This window comes from Spodoptera frugiperda, chromosome 16 (genome assembly GCF_023101765.2).
Source record: "Spodoptera frugiperda isolate SF20-4 chromosome 16, AGI-APGP_CSIRO_Sfru_2.0, whole genome shotgun sequence".
NCBI classification, from domain to species: domain Eukaryota; kingdom Metazoa; phylum Arthropoda; class Insecta; order Lepidoptera; family Noctuidae; genus Spodoptera; species Spodoptera frugiperda.
Window position 1 is genome coordinate 532,788 of NC_064227.1, and position 23,221 is coordinate 556,008.

General features: G+C 39.2%; 1 protein-coding gene and 1 non-coding gene across 51 annotated transcripts in view; one reads left to right on the top strand and one right to left on the bottom strand.

The window, feature by feature from the left end:
• Positions 1–23,221, bottom strand: part of LOC118280712 (talin-1) — an 84,338-nt gene that overhangs the window by 45,584 nt on the left and 15,533 nt on the right. For 49 of the 50 annotated variants that reach the window (XM_050699349.1, XM_050699350.1, XM_050699341.1 and 46 more), the window contains exons 7-31: positions 20,295–20,376; positions 19,005–19,173; positions 18,370–18,545; positions 17,794–17,949; positions 17,138–17,229; positions 16,493–16,578; positions 16,129–16,228; positions 15,365–15,442; positions 15,139–15,260; positions 14,500–14,604; positions 14,114–14,236; positions 11,554–11,668; positions 11,236–11,313; positions 10,708–10,829; positions 9,721–9,813; positions 9,032–9,193; positions 8,436–8,651; positions 8,028–8,147; positions 4,027–4,141; positions 3,000–3,077; positions 2,185–2,300; positions 1,760–1,852; positions 1,195–1,353; positions 598–817; positions 78–190 (exon numbers count right to left, since the gene is read on the bottom strand). In XM_050699349.1, coding sequence (XP_050555306.1) covers positions 78–190; positions 598–817; positions 1,195–1,353; positions 1,760–1,852; positions 2,185–2,300; positions 3,000–3,077; positions 4,027–4,141; positions 8,028–8,147; positions 8,436–8,651; positions 9,032–9,193; positions 9,721–9,813; positions 10,708–10,829; positions 11,236–11,313; positions 11,554–11,668; positions 14,114–14,236; positions 14,500–14,604; positions 15,139–15,260; positions 15,365–15,442; positions 16,129–16,228; positions 16,493–16,578; positions 17,138–17,229; positions 17,794–17,949; positions 18,370–18,545; positions 19,005–19,173; positions 20,295–20,376 — 3,089 coding nt within the window. The remainder of the gene's footprint in view (positions 1–77; positions 191–597; positions 818–1,194; positions 1,354–1,759; positions 1,853–2,184; positions 2,301–2,999; positions 3,078–4,026; positions 4,142–8,027; positions 8,148–8,435; positions 8,652–9,031; positions 9,194–9,720; positions 9,814–10,707; positions 10,830–11,235; positions 11,314–11,553; positions 11,669–14,113; positions 14,237–14,499; positions 14,605–15,138; positions 15,261–15,364; positions 15,443–16,128; positions 16,229–16,492; positions 16,579–17,137; positions 17,230–17,793; positions 17,950–18,369; positions 18,546–19,004; positions 19,174–20,294; positions 20,377–23,221) is intronic. The other variant, XM_050699310.1, reaches the window with a different exon arrangement.
• Trnat-agu (transfer RNA threonine (anticodon AGU)) lies at positions 5,155–5,228 on the top strand. Its single transcript has one exon. It is a non-coding gene; the product is annotated as a tRNA-Thr (tRNA).

The following is a 23,221-nucleotide window of genomic DNA, read 5'->3' on the forward strand; positions in this document are numbered from 1 at the left end:
GCCCAGCCACTGCGCCAGCCGTGCAGTCAACAAGTGCAGGCAGTGTTTGCAAGAATTCACTTCATTCCAAGACTGACCTTGTTAAGCTGCTGTGCTGCAGCGTCCAGGCGTTGTTTGGCTGCAGCCGTGCCCTTCACGAACTGAAGACGTTTCCTCTCCTGCTGCGCTGAAGGCTCCTTCATAGAATGACCTGTATTGAAAAAAATAGAATAATATGCTATCATTATTTCTAAAACAGTTTGTAAAGATGTCTGTTTAGATCATTTTTTATGGTCAGACGAATCGCCTAATGGTAAGCAATAGCCGCCGCCCATGAACAGCCGAAACACCAGATGCGTCACAAGTGGGTTGCCGGCTTTTTGGGGGTTAGGAAACTAAGGATTGTTGGGGAATCGGGGATCGGGAAGGGGGATAATTGGGCCTCCAGTAACCACACTCAAACAATGCAAGCGTTGTTTCAAGTCAGTTTTCTGCTCAGCCGCATCACTCTGGTCACTCTGGTCGAGCCGGTCCATCCATGCCAAAGCATGGCTCTCCCACACTTCAGTACATCATTGTGCACATTTATTTTTTTCTCATATATCATAATATTCTTACCGCCTTGTCCTACATTGCAGGCATCAGTCAGTCTGTGTAGACTGTCAGCTAGTTGCTGGTGTGTGTCGGTTAAGACTGCACACTGCGCCTGCAACTCCGGTTGTTCATGCGCCTGCAGCTGGCAGGCTGACGTCAATGAGTCTGCAGACCCTAGGAGCTGAGAGGCTGCAGAGCTCAGAGCGTCTTGACAACGAGGTGAAGAGATGCTTGGGGCAGTAACCTGTAAACATTTCATAAATGTTGGTGATACTTGTTTTATTTGTTAGCAATTGCTTAGCATCACTATAGTTGCGAAAAGAAGGCAGAGCAAATATTGTATGTATACTGTTACCATTAGGTATCATCAGTCCGTTCATGCATTTCAAAGTCAAAGTCAAAATGATTTATTTCAAATAGACCGAGAAGGCACTTTTGAACGTCAAAGCAAATATTACAATATTTAAAAAAAACAAAATGTCTGTCTGTCGGTCAGTCCTCTAGTGAAGCTATTTGCTCGTTCCAAAGTGTAGAAGAACGAGCAACAAACTCCATAGGTTACTGTCGGTTATTTCCCTATCCTATCAAAAAGAGTAATAAAATACGAAGATCCATAACTACCTGTGCCACAGCCCCCAGCGCGTTAGCAGCGTCAGCAGTCCGAGCAGCCCGGCTGCCCAGCTCAGCTGCTGTGTGTTCTGGGACTTGGTTCTGCAGCCGATGAGCGCCTGCCACCAGCTGAGCCGCGTGTTCTTGTGCTATTGCCGCCTCTTCCATGATCTGTAAAGAATTTTGGTTTTATAAACAAGTGTAGAATCTTTAAGCCGAGATTAATATTCTTCTGTTCTCGCAGACAGGCCTAATAGAGCCAAGGAAAATATTCCTCGTTCTTTAGTTCTCCTCAAAAAATGAAACATCGTTGTCTAAAATGATTTGTTTCGGTTTTTCTAACCTGTATTGTAAAAAATGGCTAACTTTTTTTATATTTTATGGGTCGACGTTTAGTAAGTATTGCTGCTACCTACGATGGAGCACGTCTGCCCATGAGCAACCTATTCACTCGGGTCTTGAAGACACCCAGGTTATACCCATCAGGAAACATATACTCCGGCAAAGATTTACTTAACTTATTTTAATACCTAGTCTTCCTAAAATCCTGGTCATCAAATAATAAGTCGATACTTACAAACTTCTGCCTTCCTTTATCAGCTCCGGGGCTGATGAGGAACAGCAGCTTGCCAGATGCAGCCGCGAAGGTGGCAGCTTCCTCACCGTCAACCTGCAGCAGATTTTGGAAAAAAAATAAGTGTATTTTAGTATTTTCTCATATAAGACAACAATACTTAGATAAAACGAATCAAAGTTTAAGAGTGGGAGCAAATACTTAATTTCTACGTATAATACTCTCGAAAAACATAACCCTCCTTCTGGCGCAGTTGGGTAAAAATGAACCTAGACGTGACGTCAGGCAACATTTCAAATCAAGATATCTTCGAAAGTAATTTGTGTCCGTAAAAAAAAAAAAAATTCGTCTCTAATCTTTTAAATCTATAAGACAGACATTAAATAACAATTAGTCATTATACTGCGATAGGGTATTGCAATACTAACGTGTTTGTAGCCGTCTCCTTCGCAAATCTTCCTCGTGGCCTCACAGAGGGCGCGAATGTTGTTCTGCATGGCGTTGCGCGTCGCCTCGTCCTTGTCGGAGCTCGCTATCTCTGCGTCTGATGGTGATAATCACATTATAATTTTACATAAGACAAGCCCACCACCATCTCCAATAACCACTGCAACTCTTGTAAGCCAGGATTTATAGTAGATACAACCATGAAAACACCGGATCACTGTAGTCCAACGTCTCAGGGACATGGATAATATGTCTTAGATCCCACAACATAATCGAAATAAATCAGAAGATATTACTAGAGTAGAAGAAAAGGATAGTTTCCACTTCAGAGACAGAATAAAGGCACAAAAGAGACTGCATGACTGGGAGAAATTAGATTAAAATCACGACCCCTAATCTTTTCAGATACTAAACTTTTAAGAGACTGACTAGCGTCTTTGATACACTTTGTACGAGGTATGCTGTACATTAGCTTTTGTCATCGTACGTGCGAATAGTTAAATAACCGTGATCAACATTTCTAAACATTGTAAACTTAATAATTAATTCAATTCAGTAGCAATAAAACTATCTAAGAGATTGGTCGTTTACTCATTTAACATAAACTAACAAACAACATTGTATGGACTTACAACCACTAAAAACTTGATCCTTTTACACTGCGATATCCAACCCGCCTTCATGAAAAGGACACCTTAGATAGTCCAACTGGACTGTATTACGTGTATACATCCATCCTTTCTATGCGACAATGAACTTCAATATTATTTTTTGAAACAAGTCCCAACTCTCTTACCTTTAACAATTTGTGGCATCAGCTCCGATATGGTAGCTATCGCCAGCTCCGCAGTCGCGTAGTCTGGGTTCTCTCGGTCTGTGAAGGAAAATAATGTCAAATCAAATGTCCAGAGCTATGATAATAATGTCAGGAGTGTCATGTGTGTCGGAAGCAGAGTCTTGAATGCTCTTAAGTCAGAATGATAAATTGTCTCACAACAATGATAGACTTTTTAGTTTTGTTTTCAAGGGGGGAATATCAACTAATGACTTCTCCCACCTTAGGTGAGGCGAGAGTGTCAGGATCTCACTGAATAAAAACCAGCTCGTTCCTACTCCTGCTATTCAAACTAAAGTCCCGGCAATTAATAATGAGAGACTTGGAAGCAAAATATCGGATGTGCAATGAAAATTATTACAAATCGCACTAACTGCCGCACTCAGAGACATTTAATCATTGCTATAGTAACAATTTTATTCCGGAAACAATTGCTAAGAACTGGTATAAGTAACCATTAAATCACTCTGAGTATGGCGGTAAGTCACAAGTGCGGAATGCAGTCTTTAAGTATTGTTGTGAACTGTCTCATGAACATTTCAGAATGATCTCAACGAGTCAAAAGTCTCCAGGGGCCTTAGTCTGCTATTACAATTGTGTCAGAATGGTCGATCATTGAGCAGTGCGAGAGGGACGGAGCTATGTAGGTTGTATAGCTCCGTCCCTCTTGCACTGTTCAATGATCGACCATTCTGACACAATTGGGTACTATCCTCGGTCAAAAATAAATTATTACAACTTTTCAATACAATAAAATATTAAAAAATAATTACACTCTCATTCATAAATTTGATGAACTATTTAACGTCAAAAACTTATGACGTCATAACGCACTATTTCATACAAAGTTCATAGAAAATATCGTTTTTGACGTTTCGAAAAAATTATTGAATTTGACTAGTAGGAAAGTAGCCTATTGTAATAGCAGACTAAGGCCCCTGGTCTATGGACTAGTGTTATTAGTCCCCAATCTGTGACAGTAACTGACCAGCAGTAGCGGCAGCCAGTGCGGCGATGGCAGCATTCAGCTGCGCCATGCTCTGCTCCATGCGACGCTGAGCCTCTGCCTTCTGCTCGTTCGACGGAGCGCCAGTCGCCGATTGCTGAACATAGATGGCGCTTTTTATAACATTTCGTAAATACCACAATCATACTATTACTTGCTATATAACTATAAATAGGTACAGTAGGTAGGTACACGGTAATAAATACAACACATTATAACGTGAGGTTGTCTAGGAGATAACTCTCGATCTTTATAAAGAAACAATCGTTCAAGTCACCGCCTATAAATGTATCTACTTTTCTCGATAAATTATTGAACATTCATCTGTGTAAAATATGCAAACACACAGTCACTAATTGGAATAACGGATGAGAACATAAAATAAATATAGGTACACATAAATTATGCGAATATTTTGCATACAATTGGTAGACTCGTCACCATCTTGTCATAAGGTTTGATTGAAGACTTCAAAGTAAAAGTAGAAAAATTACTTAAAATTCATAAAAAAATAGCTTCTAACTCAATCTTTAAGTACTTAAGTCTTTTGTTCCAATTTTCGAGAATTAAATCACGAATAGAAACCATTTATTTTATGACTTTTCCTAATTTACTTACTAAATATTAAAAACATACAAATCTTTGTACCTATCGTATTTTATAATCTCTCGATATCTCGCTTGAGCCCTAATCTTGGGAGATTTGCATTCCCTACTATTTAAGTACTTGTATCAAAGCGTAGATTTCTATAAAAATACCGTAAAGCCAGTACTGGAAAACACATTATACTTATAGTTTTTATACCAATGGGTTATATAAATGAGTGTATGTAATGTATATTATTATGAAGAGAAATGTAATTTAAGGTAATGTGAATAAGGGACAATACACAGCCATTCTAAATCATGTTTGCACCTTTTACTTACAAACCAAATCAGTGCCAATTATCAATAACATAAATTCTCCATTATTAATTACTTATCAGTACATAATATACTTATTATCATTTTAATGTATAGACAGACAATTTATACAATCTCATATACATCTAATTATGTTGGTAAGTGTGTGTATAGGAAGTAATCGATAATTTCGGCCTCGGTCACCAGAGGCGCCGTGGCTTAGTTGGTTAAAGCGCCTGTCTAGTAAACAGGAGATCGCGAGTTCGAATCTCGCCGGGGCCTAGTGGTTGAATTATACTTTTTGAAAATTATTTTGTTGTTTCGTGTGTTTTTTATTTATTTTTAAAGCATTTTCGTTGTGTTATTTTTAGTTTTATATCAACTGGTTTGTGTTTCTTGTACAGAAATAAAATTTTAACGTAATATTACTTTTTTTTTTTTTTTATGGAATAGGAGGCAAACGAGCAAACGAGTCACCTGATGGTAAGCGATCAGCGCCGCCCATGGACACCCGCAACACCAGAGGAGTCACAGGTGCGTTGCCGGCCTTTGTTTTTTAAAAGGAGTATCTGGGGGCACGGTAGTGCCCCCGCCAAGACGAGCCAAGCGAAGCGCAAGCGCAAGGGCACTACCTACCTTTTCTCGAAGCGCTTCGTCGTATTTTTGAACCTTCATAACTTGAGTTTGGGTTATACCAGATAAACAAAATTTTCAGGATATAATGTCAGTGGTAGACTTAATAAACCTCTAAAGTTTCAATTGCATAGCTCTTATACTTTAGATTTTATTGATATCTAAAATACCCCGATTTCGTCACTCACTCACTCACTCACTGATGATCAACAAAATTCTTAAGGTACTTCCTGAAGTCCTAGAAAACTGAAATTTGGTATGTAAGCTAGTATTAGTACCCAAACAACAAAAAAATCCTAAAACTTGGAACTTTTACCCCCAACCCCTTAAACTAGGGGGTGAAAGTTTGTTCGAGACTTCCGCAACTTTTGACGCTAGAGGTCTGAATGCGGCCGCGGAGGGGTAACAATCTGAAATAGGGAAACTTAATTCCCTATTTCCTGCTTGAGATCTGAAAATTATACACAAGTACATAGAACACAAACTTTTCATCAAATCAAAACATTATCCTACCCATAAGTATTTAGATATGAATAATATTACTACACTTCACTTCGGTAAGTGTTTATTAATCAACCTATACTTTTGAACATAAGCATCGTAAGTATAGTATGCGCCAACGCCCGCCGCCTGCCCCCTCGTCCCCGCGCAGTAGTTAAAAATAATCGGCCCGTCAGCGAGCGCGGCACCCGAACGCGGGCAGACGCGCGAGGGCAGACGTCGTTGACGGTTGTCTCGTTGAATGAAAAGTTTTCGGAGAAAAAAACCATTTGCCTAATATTTAATTGTTAGTAGTTTAGTAGGTAAAGGTTTAGATACTAGTGTTTTAATTTTCATTGATAAAAAGTATTAGGATTACGTTTGCAATTTTCTTATAAATTTAGTAGTTTAGTAGGTGAAGGTTTAGTTAGGTACTAGTGTTTTAATTTTCATTGATAAAAAGTATTAGCATTACGTTTGCAATTTTCTCACAAATTTAATTAAGAAATTCAAAGATTGAATAAGTAGGTATTTGCAATTAAGTAGTATAGGTTAGTAGGTATAATATGTTTATAGTTGTTTATGTAGGTACGACTTAGTGAGAATAATTTGATACGTAGGTCATTGTTTAATTTTCATTGTTAATAGGTTTAACTTAAGTAGTTTAGGATTACGTACGGTTTGAATATTGTATAGTAGGTAGAAAATTACGATATTGATAGTTGTTAATCTAGTGTTAAAAATAATTTTGTGTAGGTATTTTAGAACTAGGTTTAATAGGCTTATCTACAGGTACCTATACCGCTCATTTCATTGACACTTGTCCAGTAGGTAGGTATAATTTACTTTAAGATTACAAAAAAATACTTGTATTTGTCGCTCATTTTATCTTTCTATCATAAGCAACCTACAAAAAGAAATGAAATCCCACAAAAACATTTCATGTTAAATGTTGCCAAGACGAGACCATATAGCTCGCACTGTCAAAAAGTAATCAGATCCCGTGTAGAGCCAAGTTTCTAACCCTACATGCCCAGACCTAAATCGATAAGCCCTAATTTCACACTCAAGTTACGGGGAAATTCTACAGCCATAGCTCGTACTGCGTAGTTCGTAGCGCGTAACAGAGTTTTTACGCTATAATCTCGTAGGCGTGCAAACCTTGGACGTAACTGGCGAGTCGGCCGCACGGACTTTTTGCTATTCGTCATATGGGCTTGAGCTTAAAAATCTATTCAATCTTCTAAACTCTTTCCGTGCGGCCAACTCGCCAGTTACGTCCAAGGTTTGCACGCCTACGAGATTATAGCGTAAAAACTCTGCTACGCGCTACGAACTACGCAGTACGAGCTATGGCTGTAGAATTTCCCCGTAACTTGAGTGTGAAATTAGGGCTTATCGATTTAGGTCTGGGAATGTAGGGTTAGAAACTTGGCTCTACACGGGATCTGATTACTTTTTGACAGTGCGAGCTATATGGTCTCGTCTTGGCAACATTTAACATGAAATGTTTTTGTGGGATGCTCTTTTCTTGAAGGTTTGAAGGTCGTATCGGTTCGGAAATACCGCCGACGACAGCTCATTCCACAGTTTTGCTGTGCGAGGCAGAAAGTTGCGCGAGAAGCGCACAGTTGTGGCCTATTTATAACTATTCCCTATATTCACGGAGTTGTGTTGAATATTATTAAAATTATTTTACAGGTTTGTTTTTCCAGTTTTTGGTGTGTTTGAAGTTAAACTTAAACTTGAAGTTAAACTTTATAGTTCAAACTTTGAACTATTTATTTATAAATGCACCAACGGTATAATGTTTATTATTTTATCCTTTGGATAATTTAATGTGAACTTTGATTTATTTTTATCTAAGTTTTTACTTTTATTTGAGATAATTATTATGCCCTGTTTTAATATCGAAGGTTTAAGATTTTTACATAAAAATAAATATTATGAATTTATGCCTAAACTCACCTGGTTCCACAAATCCTCGACACCTCGCAGTCTGCCCTTAGCTCCATTCATGGTCGTGATGAACTTGAGCCGCTTCCGCTCTTGTGCCGGAAGTGACGAGTCATCGTCGTCGACACCTGTTTATTTAAGTTTTTTAATGGAACATGAAATTGATTCAGTCTGTCCGTCAGTGAAACTAGGTGCTTTTCAAACTTCTTATGGAGAAGAACGAACAAGAAACATCATCGCTACTCTTATATATATATACAATCAATATACCTATATGAGAACAAAATATCATAGAGATTGTTCTGTTTCTATCCGAGGAGTGAATCAAAATCATTATTTAAGACTTGATTACATTTAGATAGACAGTTAAATACTAGGACTGGTGAAACTAAACAAAAGAAACTTGTAAATACTATTCTCACCTTCCAAATTAGCATAGGCATCCTTCAGCCTCTCCAACGCCTTCCCCACATCCACGACCCTGGAGTGCAGCTGGTCATTCATGGGCCGCCTGGTCTGGTCCTCTAGCAGTGGCCGCCAGGCGGTCTCCAGCTGGTGCACGGAGGAGCTGATACCTTCGCAGGCTGCTGTCAGCGCACTCTGGCAGTGAGGCTCGTGGATCGCTGGGGCAGTTAACTGTGGGGACAGAAGGAAAATGACGAAATATCTGTTGTATCATAAGTTTATAACGGACGGTAAGGACTATTTTTGTTTGTATCGAATTATCTGAAAAAATTAACTAAGATAAATGTGTTTTAAGAGCAAGCTAGCTGTAAAATCTGTAGTAGTATAAGTCAATTCTACTACGCAAAGTCAAAGTCAAATCATTTATTCCCATTAATGCAAAAATAGGTTCGTATGAAACGTCAACAAATAACGAAATAAATAATAGTCTGTCAGTCTCTCCGTTGGTGAAGCTAGGTGTTAAAATAATGAAGAAATAAAAATCTGTCAAAATCTCCAACCACCTCAATTTCCACTAATTAGGTATTATTAGAATCACCCATAACTCTCACCTGTGCACAAGCAATAAGGTCGGTAGCAGCTCCTGCGACCCTCACTCCGGCAGTGTCCACGTCAGCCGCAGCAGGCTCGGAGGCTGCCTGACACGTCAGCTCGTTGGTGGACACCAGCAGGAGCGATGTCTTGGCTCCAACGTCCTTCGCCAACTCTATTATCTGGATGTATTCAAACATCATATTTAAATCTCTGTTCCTTAACAAACATGTGAACGAAGCATGTCGCGCCGAAAAATGGTTTGCAGCGACGTTCAAGATTTGAATCCCTTATGTGATTTGAAACTCGTCGAGTATCCTCGTGTCGTTACACGAGAATAACAAAACCTTTTTTCTGTTTATTAAATTTCATGGTAGCCCGGTTTAACACCGCTTCTCATAGATGAGAGTGCGGGTTCGAAATCTACCAACGGAATGTACTTTTAGTTAGTTACTTTCTAAGATTATTTAGACACCACTGACAAACGGTGAAGGAAAATATCGTGAGGAAGCCTGGGTTTAAATTGCGAACCCGCATTGAGCAAGCGTGGTGATTGATGCTCAAACCTTCTTCATGTAAGAAGAGGCTTTGGTCAGCAGTGGCCACTTATAGGCTGATGATGAAATGATGATTTTGTTTTTAGTCAACTATAGTACAATGTATCCATCTAATCTTATCTAAGATCACATACTTGGTACTCTATACCAACCTCATGTTCCTTGTCGGCATTAGTTCCTCGTGCGAAGGTAGATATCAGCTTGCCGGCGATACCCGCGTACTGGTTCGTAGCTTCTTGCATTTTCTGAAAGACAATTATTATTGATGATGAACAATGAAATTCTTCAATTAAGTTAAACATTTTTGAACAGCTACCTTAGTACGAATTTACTTTACTTTTAACTAAAAAGAAACGAGAACGCGTTCGGCGCTCTGATTGGCCGGCGCGAATAAACCAACTAAGCTTGCTAAGGTAAAGGGTCTCAGTTTGATTTTAACGTCGGTCAAAATGTAACCAGGGTTTTGAAAATTGTCAATCTCTTCTCAGTCCTTACAATTTGGTTCCAAAAACATGCCAAGCAAAAGGTCTTTTTTAAGTAGCAGAACTTTATACACTGTCACATAGGCGTCGACATAACTATCGAAATTAGTTATATTACAATGAATATGCACGGCTATCTCAGTTCGGAAAATAATACTGATCATGTCATAATATCAGTAATGCCAACTATTGCTTATGACATTACCCTTAGTTCAAATTAGCTTTACGTTTAAAGCAATCGAAGTGAGAGCGCGTTGGGCGTTCTGTTTGGCCGGCTCGAATAAACCAACCAATCAGAGTGCCGAACGCGCGTTTCGTAAAGAAATCTCAAAGTGTGGGAGAGCCATGCTTCGGCACGAATGGGCCGGCTCGACCGGAGTGATACCACGGCCTCACAGAAAACCGACGTGAAACAACGCTTGCGTTGTGTTTCGTTGTGTGAGTGAGGTTACCGGAGGCCCAATTCCCCCCTTCCCAATCTTCCCCATCCGATTCCCGAACAAAAACCCTTAAATTCCTAACTCCCAAAAAGCCGGCAACGCACTTGTAAAGCCTCTGGTGTTTCAAGTGTCCATGGGCGGCGGCGATTGCTTACCATCAGGTAATACGTCTGCTCGATTACCGGCTTGTTTCATAAAAAAAACTAGGGGTACTGACCGCATGATCCTCAGCGCTGGTGGTGCCGCAGACGGCCCTGGTGGCGTTGCACAGCTCCTGCATGTCGTCCAGCAACTGCTCACGAGACGACGGCGCCAACGTACTCGCTAGGATTTGTGTGTCTGTAAATTGGTAATAGTGTTCACAAACATTCTGATTTATGAAAACAAGAAGCGGTTTAATGTTAAAATGAAGTATTTGGATAGAAGAAATTTGATAGCATTGTAGGTCCTATGATCAATTTGAGTGCAACTTACTGTCCAGCTTTGGGTTTTCGATTAGATTTCACTGAAAGATTTTATAAATACTATCATGAAATTATACTAAATTAACTAAAAAATCACGGTTTACTCAGTAGGCTGCGCGACGTTGCCGTGTCTGCACACGCTCCTCATGATGAAGAGTCCTTCTGTGACTCGAAACTAGTAGAACTTTTCTCCATTAATGTACGTGAGTAAACCGTGATTTTTTTAGTATTGTTGTTATAAAATTCTTTTCTGTAGTTCGAAACACTGAAACCAACGTTACCTTTGGCTATTTCAGGCATCAGTTCGTTGATGGCATTCATGGAGTTGATGGCAGAAGCGTAGTCGATGTTCTCAGGGTCTAAGAAGATTAAACATAACGTGTGAAATTAATAATTTGTATCAAATATTACATCAGAAGTAACTATAGTGTAGCTTGCCGTAACACTGGGTAGACATGACATGAAAGATTGTATCGTGATTCGTAAGTAAGGAAATTATAAAGACTTTTATATAGATAAAAGTAACTTTGTTCCATTGAAGATACTTTTGCTATTTGTTAATAGGCTCTATCTACAGAAATTATGCATCAAGGTCTCACCAGAATGTGCAGTTAGGTACAGTGCTATAGCAGCATTGAGCTTGCCCATTTTATCCTCTAGCGCCTTCTCCAACTTCATACGCTCAGCAGCATCCGGCTTTGGACCCGTATAGTCCTACAAACAGACAGAAATAATAACTAATCTCAGAAAGTCAGAACGGCTGGCACAATTCAGATGCTTCTGGTTTTGCAAATATTCGTTAAGATTTTAACAGGTCCTATCCCAGAGTAATGAGACAAGTTCCCCACAACCTCCCAACCACTGCAACTTCTGTAAGCCAGGATCTACAGTAGATACAACCATGAAAACACCAGAACACTGGTGTCACCAGCTGGTGACCAAGTCCGGCGCGTCCTAGAGACATGAATAGCTTCGATCCCGCAACGAAATAAGTCAGAAGAGAAGAAAAAAACGTATAAAGTCAAAGTCAAAGTTGAAATTATTTATTTCAAATAGACCAGGAAGACACTTTTGAACGTCAAAGCAAATCTTCTATATCTATACATATAATAAAATCGTAGAAATTACATATAATAAAATCGTAGAAAAGTGCTGTCTGTACATTGAAAATAAAAATAAAAAAAATAGCAGGGGTTATTGTTATGTCGATGTCGAACCCAAAAATGTAATTAACTTTTTTTTTGTCTGTTTGTCTGTTTGTCTGTGCGCGCTAATCTCAGAAACGGCTGATCCGAGTTGGATGCGGTTTTCACGAATATATTGTGGAATGCTTAAATTTACATTTAGTGTTTGTTTCATGTCAATCGGTTCATAAATAAAAAAGTTATGTCAAATTAAAGAATCACGTCGAACATTCTATGCTTTACCATTAATCTCCGCAACTATTTGACGGATTTGGTTGAAATTTGGTACAGATATAGTTTAGAACCTTAGAAAGGACATAGATATATTTTTATTTCAAAAATCAAAAAATAAAAATAAGAAATAAATTATTTATAAATAATTCTATGTTGATCGTTACACGACTTCGGTTCATGTTATTGTTTTAATTCATCGAAAAAAAGTAAATAAATAGTAAAAAGGTATGAAAAAAATAATATCAATATAATAAAACATTTAGTACAAAGAAAATGCTCTAACGGAGTATAGATAATTCTATGTCGATCGTTACACGACTTCGGTTCATGTTATTGTTTTAATTCATCGAAAAAAGTAAATAAATAGTAAAAAGGTATGAAAAAAATAATATCAATATAATAAAACATTTAGTACAAAGAAAATGCTCTAACGGAGTATAGATAATTCTGTGTCGATCGTTACACGACTTCGGTTCATGTTATTGTTTTAATTCATCGAAAAAAAGTAAATAAATAGTAAAAAGGTATGAAAAAAATAATATCAATATAATTAAACTTTTAGTACAAAGAAAATGCCCGAACGGAGTATAAATAAATAATCCAAGTTGTCTTTATCTTCGATAGATGGCGTATGGATCGAAATAGATCGCGCTATGGTTTCGTTACATTCATTTAGTTGGGTATCGGCCGAGCGCTTCGGTACTATCGTAGAAAAAGTGTATTATCAGTCGTATGATTATTTGTCTGTAGTGGTCCTGCTGTTTCGTATATTCTAAATTGGTTTTTTGGTTAAACTATTTAACGTAGGTTTAGTTTGATATCGATTATTAGTAGTTACTGTAGTTAGTATTTTTAATAAAATTGTAAGTCTAATTTATAAATTAATTAGATTAGATTTAAGTCGTTTCTTTTAAATTATTTAGTTTAAGCTTGGTTATTATAGCATAGAGGATAGGTTGTAATATAGTTTCTTTTTTAATTGTTATAAATTCGTAATTCGTAGCTTTCTTTAGTTTTAAGTTAGTTTAACTGCCACACTCAGAGTCATTTAATGCTTACTTAAACTATTCTTTAGTAACGATTTTGTATCGAAAACTATTGCTAAGGACTGGGTTAAGTAACAATTAAATGACTCTGAGTGCGCGAGTAAGTCCGTTTTTAAACTATTTTTGCAATGCCCTAAGTGAGTATACATCTATTAAATTCAAACGCAGAGCTCATTATGTTGATTTTTGAAGAGTTCCCTGGAATATCTTCCACATCTCATTTTTGAAGAGATCCCGCGAGATCGGGAACTATGTGGTTAAAACCAAAAATTTGCCGGAAGTCACTATTCCACGCGAACGAAGTCGCGGGCAAAAGCTAGTATAATAATATTAATAACGTCTGTCTGTCGGTCAGTCCTCTAGTGAAGCTATTTGCTCGTTCCAAAGTGTAGATTCCTATGGAGAAGAATGAGCAAGAAATAAGAGTTACTGCCTCTCCTGAAGGTGAAGACTGAAGGTGGATGTCACCTAATTTTATGGAATACTGATTACTTTTTTTTTTTGAGGGGGGAAAATCACCCAATGACTTCTCCCGCTTTGGGCGAGGCGAGAGGGAGTGTCAGACTCTTACTGACTAAAAACCACCCCGTTCCTTCTCCTGCTTTTCGAACCGGAGCCCCGGTAAACCCGCTAGGTAGTCCGCAGCTCCGGAGAATACTGATTACTTGGAATATGTGTGATGAAGTGTTTGTTACCTCATACAGCGTCTCCACAGCGCTGTCCAGTGCATGCTGCGCGGAGTTTGCAGCCGCCAGGAACGATGCACGGCGCATGCTCTGTTCCGACTTCTCGCCTGCCTTCATCTTGTTCCGAGAACGCTGCGCAAATGTGTAAATGTTATTAAGTTACTTGTTTTTCTCATGTTTTAAATCAGTCAGGTAAAGTCAGTTGCTAAAAATTTGTGTTCATATACTCGAATGGAATCTACACCCAAAAGAAGGGGGTCTTAATAAAGATACACGGTGTAAACTAATAATAGAAGTTTAAAATAATAACTAGACAGTTATAGTAGAAAGACCACAACAAAAGTCCTAATTTGGGACAGTATATTAAAAGAAATATTTCCAAAAATGTGACTGACCCTGATCAGTTCGCTGCGTCTCCTGGTCTTGGGGTCTAGAGAGAAGTATATCTGTGTAGTGAGGTCTGCTATGTTCTCTGCCGCATCCTTCGCACCTTCACGACCCTGTTGAAGAAACCAGTTATCAATGTATCATCATCATTTTGCTGTACCTGCAGATCTTTAGCTCAAATGTTGAGAGCGCTCCAGGGTAGATAAATGGTTGAAAACACCCACTTTTTATGCATCAGAATGCGGATTCGAAATATGGCGAGTACGAGTTTCAAAAGCGCCTGCGCTTTAGAACATCAACGGGCGTGTGACGCAAGCACTAAACAGTAAGCTGCGTGACGTCACCACGTCCACGCACGCTGCCCAGGGGCCTTAGTCTGCTACAATTGTAATAATTGTGTCAGAATGGTCGATTACTGAACAGTGCAAGAGGGACGGAGCTATGTAGGTTGTATAGCTCTATCCCTCTCGCACTGCTCAATGATCGACAATTCTGACACAATTGTAATAGCAGACTAAAGCCCCAGGAGGAAGAGTCCCTCTCAAAACTAACTTGCTAACTGCTTAGTTCACGTAAACAAAATACCGATTTTTAACTAATATAGTATGTCTCATAATCTCTCGATATTATTTTATTATACAACTTACGATATTTCCAGGTGCAGTAGCAGCCTCCAACTTTTTCATGAAGTTGTTCAGGTCGTGGAGTTCATCAAGCAGCATCTTCTTCGCATCCTCGATAGCTTGCTTGTCTGCTGTCTCTTTCACACCTAGAATACAACGTTCATGTAAAATTTGCGATCAGTAGATGGCGCTGGTGATGTTTTGAAGTCCGCAATTAACTTAATAATTTATTTAATTCTTCTTTGCTTACCCTTGTCGATATCTGGGAAATCTTCTTTCATAGCTCGCACAATGTTCTGGATTTCTTCATAGTCATTCTCCGTTGGATCTTATAACAAAAAAAAAAAAATTAATACATTACACTCAACAAAATGTATTTTTCATATCTTAACACGTCAAACGCCATGGGGGACACCATGTGGGCCCCGTTAGCGGAGGATTTGCCTTCAACAGTTTTCTATTGGCAGTCAAGTACTTAAGCATTAAGTCTGTAATACGAAAAATGTACCTAATTAAGATTTTTTTATAGCACACTAGCGGATAGGTACAAACGTTGTCCTTTCTACACGTCTTTAATTAGAATTTTTTTTTAATAAGCTAAAACACTCTGGTTTGAAGATTAGGTATTCAAATGTTATGTACAATATCTAACGTCATTAATATTTGACCTGCAATGGTAGCCCGTCTTCGGATCAGAATGTAAAACATTCCAAAATTAACAACTTCTAATAAATTAAAAATTAAATAAAAAAGCATTGTCGCGGACAAAATTGGAATCTAAACCATTTTTCTATGAACACACACAAAATACTTCATCAAAATCGGTCCAGTCGTTTAAGAGAAGTTCAGTGACATACACACTTACAGGAATTATATCATGGATTACATATAGGTACGTACAGAGTTTTCGGTACACGCGGTACATGTATAATGTAACAGGTAAACATCGTTAGATTCCCAGATATAGGTACGCCTCTGCTTACCCCGTAGGAAGGTGTAGGTAGGTGATATTACCTGTGAGTAGTCCTACAATCTTCACAGAGTTGGAGTTCATCCTGTTCAGCTTCTTGATGCAGTCCTTGGACATGTCGCCGCGGAGTGGCATCTCACCTTTCTATAACAAATTATAGACATAATATAATAATAATTGATACAGTGAAACAAAACTCTCAACAATTTCTCTTGGAATCAGTTCATGAATTCTAAGGGGTTTTTGGTTAAACAACTTATTCTTTACAAGATCCAAAGTAATCCTTCTAAAATCCTCAATAACACCTAACCAGTAAACCATTAGTAATTAGTGCTTAACTGACGAAATATGTAATCCCTTCAAGAATTAAAGACAAGCTATATTATGTCTATAGTTACAGTTACTTACCAGTGCCATTTGCTGGTTCTGAAGATGGTCAGTGACCACCAACTGCTGCACCGTCGTGATCATTGTACCGGACTGCGGCTGTGACCCTGGAGACAATAAAAATGGATGGTAAATACAAGAGACTTCATCATAATCATCATCAGTTCCAAGACGTCTGCTGAGCATAAGAACCTGTTTAAAGTGTAGGAGAGCAATGCTTCGACACGAATGGGTCGGTTCGACCGGAGTGATACCACGGCCTCACCGAAAACTGACGTGAAACAATGCTTGCGTTGTATTTCGTTGTGTGAGTGAGGTTACCAGAGACCCAATTCCCCCTTTCCCAATCTTCCTAATCCCCGATTCCCCAACAACCCTTAAATTCCTAACCCCTAAAAAGGCCGGCAACGCACTTGTAACGCCTCTGGTGTTTCAAGTGTCCATAGGCGGCGGTGATTGCTTACCATCAGGTGATACGTCTGCTCGTGTTCCATAAAAAAAGAGATAGGGATGCCAATGAGTTCCAGATAAGAAGCGAGCGGCTCTCTGAGACCTTAATTATGTCGACTGTCCATCTTGTGGTAGACGTTATAGGTTACTTGGCTACTTATCAATTAGAGCTATGTTACACATGCATGACTGACAAGGTGCCAGGTTTTAGCTTACCATGTTCACTGGTGATGAGTTTGTTGGGACCGACAAACGTCTCGGTCACCATCTTCGATGGGCTGTTGGACACATGTTGGATCAAGTGACTCCTGGAACAAAGGCATAGGGTACATTCATCATCGTTATTATATTAGATACAAATCATGCACTTCTTATTATACACAACACAATAACGTCACGCCTTTTATCCCCGAAGGGGTAGGTAGAGGTGCACAATTTGGCATGTAATGCCGCTATACTCCTAAGACTGCTTCGTTGGTCGAGTGATCGCAAGTGCTACTGTCGAACAAGAGGTCTCGGGTTCGATTCCCGAGTCGGGTAAAGTATTACTAGGCTTTATTCGGTTTTTCGAAAATTTCTCAGTAGTAGCACGGAGTCCGGAATAGTGTCTAGTATATGGCAATAGGCTAACCAATATTACATGGGACTTATAACACAAATGGTGAAAAGTGAGTGTCTTTATTGTAGATCTCTTCTAATGACTTTCAGATTGCCTGGGGCCTTAGTCTGCTATTACAATTGTGTCAGAATGGTCGATCACTGAGCAGTGCGAGAGGGACGGAGCTATGTAGGTTGTATAGCTCCATCCCTCTTGCACTGGTTGCAAACAACTTGCAGCTTGCGATCTTTTGTTATCAGCACAATATACTCACGTGCCCTGCTGGATATTGTCGTGGCAGATGGCCATGGACTCCCCAGGGTCCCGGCTCGGCTTGGCCAGCATCCGGCGCCTGATGATGTCGATGTAGGCCTCCAAGATGTCCCGGATACGGTGGCAATCTTGTGTTTTTACACTGTACTCCTTGTCACTGAAGAAAAAGAAAAGAAATGTATTACTTATTGGGATTTAATGGTAAAGGGAAGTCAAGTAAAATGGTGGTTCCAGTGTGATATATACGTACGTGTTTAAAGAAACACACTCACGTCACAACATAGGAGAAAATACCAATTTGGAGAGCAAGATATAGATGTTTGTTTTTATAACTTTGTATAGACAACTTCCGAGTTCCTTCCAAGAACAAGGGGTCCGATACGTTCTTCGGACCAAATCCGTGCACACTGGAGGCAGTTTGCGACGCCATCCACATCGCCGAAGATAGAGCAACATGGCGGAATATAGTCAACCAGAGAGTTATTTGTCGAGGTTACGATCCTCAGCATTGAGGATAAACGACGCAAGAAAGATAGAGAACTTGAAATAAATACAACTGGTGCTATATCCTACAAACCTATAATCTCCAAAGTTGAGCGTGAAGGTCTGCGACTTCCCAGCGTGGTAGGTCTTCACATGGGTGAGCGGCCACTCCTGCAGGATCTCCTTCGTCACCTCGTCCAGGCGCAGGATGGCGTGGGAGTTGATGCCCAGCAGGCGAGGAACCAGCTTCTTCTTGTCTTTTTGTTTCTCCTAAAGTAACATACAATTTTAAAATGAGTTTTTGTAAAAGTAAACATGATTTGCAACTGTAATGGCAATAACAAGCTGCTTGGATTCGGTTCGATCTCTCACAAAAATTGATGTAATTATAAAGAAGATGGTGAATACGTTTATTTACGCAATGTTTGGCTTTGACCGGCTTACAAGTAACGTGTAGCAGGTTCGATTCCTACACGAAGCAACTCTGTGTGATCCACATATTGTTGTTTCGGGTCTGGATGTCATGTGTATGTGAAATTGTATATTTGTAAACGCACTCACGACACAGGAGAAAATCCAAGTGTGGGGCAACGTTGAAATAAAACAAGGCATGTCATAACTATTTAGAGACGGTAAGTATGGAAAATCCACTAAAAATAGGAAATAGAAACAAAAGTACGAAGGAACTAGTAGAGTAACTACAGTCTAAACCAGTTTCCATATCCATACCTTAACCAAAAAGAAGGTGACTCCATAAGTGGGCAATGCTCTGGCAGTCTTGATGTACAGGAACTTGGCTTCCAGCTCGCTCAGCCCCTGGTGCTGCGCGAACTCCTTCGCAATCTTCTTCTCAACGTTCCACGCATTCAGGTACTGCGCCGGCAGGTACTCCTCGAGCCTGAAGGGATTTTAATTTGTTATTTTTTTTTAAAGAAAAGCGTGGTTTGAAAGACGATGTAGTGACAAGGATTGAAAAGGGAATGTTACGATGGTTTGGACATGTAGAAAGGATGGATGACAGCAGATTTACGATAGAAGTATACAAGGCAAATACGAGTGGGACCGTCGTCGGTAGAGGGCGCTCCAGACTCCAGATATATAGCGACCAGATTGGCGATATATTAAAAAAGGGCCAAATTAAAAGTACCTTTAACTGACGAGCATGCATTAAAAGACTGATGACTGTTGATGAAGCGAAAGAGGTATGTTAGATTCAGATTAAGAGTAATTGGCGTTCCATTGTCTCTACCTACCCCATTTGAGACAGACGTGAGGTTATGTATGTATGTTAGTTATTTTTTTATTGCAATGGGGATTTGGAAACTATCTCGCCTGATGGTATGCGATAATGGAGCCTATGACGAAGGATGTATACCCATAAGCAATCTATTCACTCGAGCTTTAAAAACAATTGGGTTATATAAACAAGAGAAAGTGTTCCGATGTTTTCATGGTTGTATCTACTGTAGATCCTGGCTTAAAGGACTTGCAGAAGTTTTGGGAGGTTGTGGCGGGGTTGCCCCATAAAAAAGGAGAAAGTAAAGGTATAGATATTATAGAAACTTTTGTTCAAACATCTTCAGTGGCCTTGTATATTGTTGGAGGGTAAACGTGCCACTCATGGACAGTCGCAAATTCGCAACACTAGACTGTTGTCTGTTGACTACAAGTGTTCATGAAAACCAGTAGATAAAAGCGCATAAACTAACTTTCCCATTTAGGTACCTATTTAGGTGGTTGTGGTCTGGTGGTGATGTTAGAAGCACAGAGTCAGAGCATACGCTACTATGCTCTGTACCCTCAGTACGACTTTGTTTTACGTTGAACGAAATCGAAACGAGGGCGCGTTCGGCCCTCTGATTGGTTGGTTTATTCGCACCGGCCAATCAGAACGCCGAACGCGCTCTCGTTTCGTTTATGTTTAACGTAAAGCAAACTCGTACTAAGGGTACTGTATATTGTGTACAGTAGCGTGCTCCGACTGCATGGCATAATCCATACTGATAGTCCTTTACTTACTTCTCAATAAAGCCTGTCTTGTGTTTCTTCTCCTGGTAGTCTCCTAACTGCACCTGGCACTGGATACCCGCGAACTGAATGGCTACAACCAATGAAAATTATGTTACATTACATTTGTGCATAGAAAGGATAGGTGCCTACACTTTATTGTGGTTGAAAAATCATCAAACGATTCATCCTGCAGTGGGTGATTCGAGAGAGGGTGTCAGACTTATTCTGACTAAAATCTTACCCCAGAGAGATTAATGTAATAAAATATGACTGCACGGTTAGCGCGGTGGCTGGGCAACTGGCTGCCGTGTAACGTGTAGCGGGTTCGATTCACGCACGGAACAACTCTTTGTGTGATCCACAGATTGTTGTTTCGGGTCTGGGTGTCATGTGTATGTGAACTTAATATTTGTAAACGCACCCACGACACAGTAGAAAATCCTAATGTGGGGCAACGTTAAAAAAAAAGTCCTTCCGAGTTGTGCGTCGATCGCACAAGGGTTTCACAATTTGATATGGCAAGGATTTCGCGACTGGTGAAGAGTGAGTGTTACAGTACCTTTACCATAATGCTATGTGAAATTTAGGTTATGTTATGGTTATATTATGTACAATTTTTATTTATTTTTTTATTTATTTTATTTTATTTATTTGAATAGAACGGTACAAGCCAATGACACTATTCAACACCTTACAAAAATTTAAAAATATAAAATTCAGAAAATTAATATAAATATTAATTATTAAATATTAATTATTTATTCATCCATCTCTTTCGCAAAACTTCAAACATTCCGACAAAAATAATCTTCTGTCACTCGAAAACACGTCAAACTCTGGCTTTGAATCCAGGAATCGGTTTAAAAGTACATTAATATAACTACTGCCTCGTTGGCCGAGTGGTCGCAATAGCGACTGTGGGACAAGGGGTAATTTCAGGGGGTTCAATTCCCGGGTCGGGCAAAAAAACTGGGCTTCTTTTTGGTTGGTTGCACGGAGTCTGCAATTGTGCCCAGTACCTATATAGCAATAGGTTCACCCTCTATTACATGGGACTTATAATACAAATGGTGTAAAGTGGATCCCACCCAAAACATAAATGTGAAAGGCTGCCAAGTTCGATAATATTGGAATGCTTCGCCTATAAAAGAAGTGAGATCTAAATAAGTACCAAGTTCCATACACAGACCTCAGTTAAAAATTATATAACAAGTTGGCAAGTTTTCACACACTTTGTTATAAACCTACTAAACGCAATGAGTCAAGTATATAATTTTCTATTAAAACTTGCCAAGTTATATCATTTTTAACTGAGGTCTGTGTATGGAACTTGGTACTTATTTAGATCTCACTTCTTTTATAGGCGAAGCATTCCAATATTATCGAACTTGGCAGCCTTTCACATTTATGTTTTGGGTGGGATTTCATTTATTTTTGTAAGGTTTATTTTCTTTTTTCTTATTTTACTTTACTTTGACTAAATACAAACCTTCGTAACGAATTTTAGGTCGGTACGACCATTGGAAGATATAGATAATTTTTTTGTTTTAGTTCCTTAGGGGTATGAATTTACACCTTCATTATTTTTAAAACCGACTCACACTTGGCCATTTTCAGATTTTTTCCTTTACCTTGACCTAAAGACCTACCTCCATGCCAAATTTCAAGTCAATACGACCATTGGAAGTGGTCTAGGTTTTTGATGAGTGAGTCAGTCAGTGAGTGTATAGTAAAAATAGCGATTTTCTGACGTCAATATCTCAAGACCTACAATAGGTACATTAATGAAATTTTGTATTTTAGATAAGTAAGTAGATCTCGACAGATACTAGAAATTTCATATGCGTAGATAAAATGGATTTTGAGTTATAGGTGGGTCGAACTTGGCCTGAAATGGTTCGTGTAATATAACCCACGGCCGGTGTGTCGGTTTTTTTGCTCGAACTTGGCGGACACACTGCCGTGTGTCTAGATGTACATTGTACAGTGGCATCAAATGCCATAATATGCACCTCTGACTACCCCTTCGCGAATAAAAGGCGAGACATTGGTTTAAATAACGATCCCAATTTTCAAAGTTCGGTCCGTAATGTGCTCATCTACCTACCTGTTCGAGGATAAAAGGACATAAAAGTGACGATACGAATCAATATAACTATAACAAATGTCGAAACAATAGTTAATGGGTACAGGAAGGAAACTACACGCAATATCCATTCGGTATGATAGCCTACTTGAGCAAACTAGTATTGGGCGTTGGAGATTTCAAATTGATCGGTAATAGCTCGTAGAATTTGCCATTAAAATCATCACCTAGGTATATTAGAATCACAGATGGGGCCCAGTAGGGCTGATGCCTGATCCGGAGCTGCGGACTACCTTGCGGGTTTACCGGGGCTCCGGCTCGAAAAGCAGGAGTAGGAACGGGGTAGCTTTTAGTCAGTAAGAGTCTGACACTCCCTCCCGCCTCGCCCAAGGCGGGAGAAGTCATTGAATGATTTACGCCCCTCAAAAAAAAAGCCTTGTTGAGCAAAATAGTATTGGGCGTTAAACATTTCAAAATTATTGGTAATAATAGCTCGTAGAATTTGCCATTAAATTCATCACCTAGGTATATTAGGATCAACAGAAAAAATGGGTGTTTTTAAAAACCATCTCTGTTCATGTTATCATAATACGAGAACTAATGTTTACAGGACCCATTCATTCATTTATTTATTACGTCACTCATCATTACACATCATCAATACCCACTGTTGGACTATGGACCTCCTTCACATTTGAGAGGTTTATTATAACCTCCACATTCGGCAAGGGCGGTTGGAGATTTGATATGATTTTGATTAAAAAGAAAATACGTGTCCCCTAATAGGAGTTTCTCTGTGTCACGTGTGCGTTTACAAACACACAAGTTCTCATGCACATGACACCCAGAC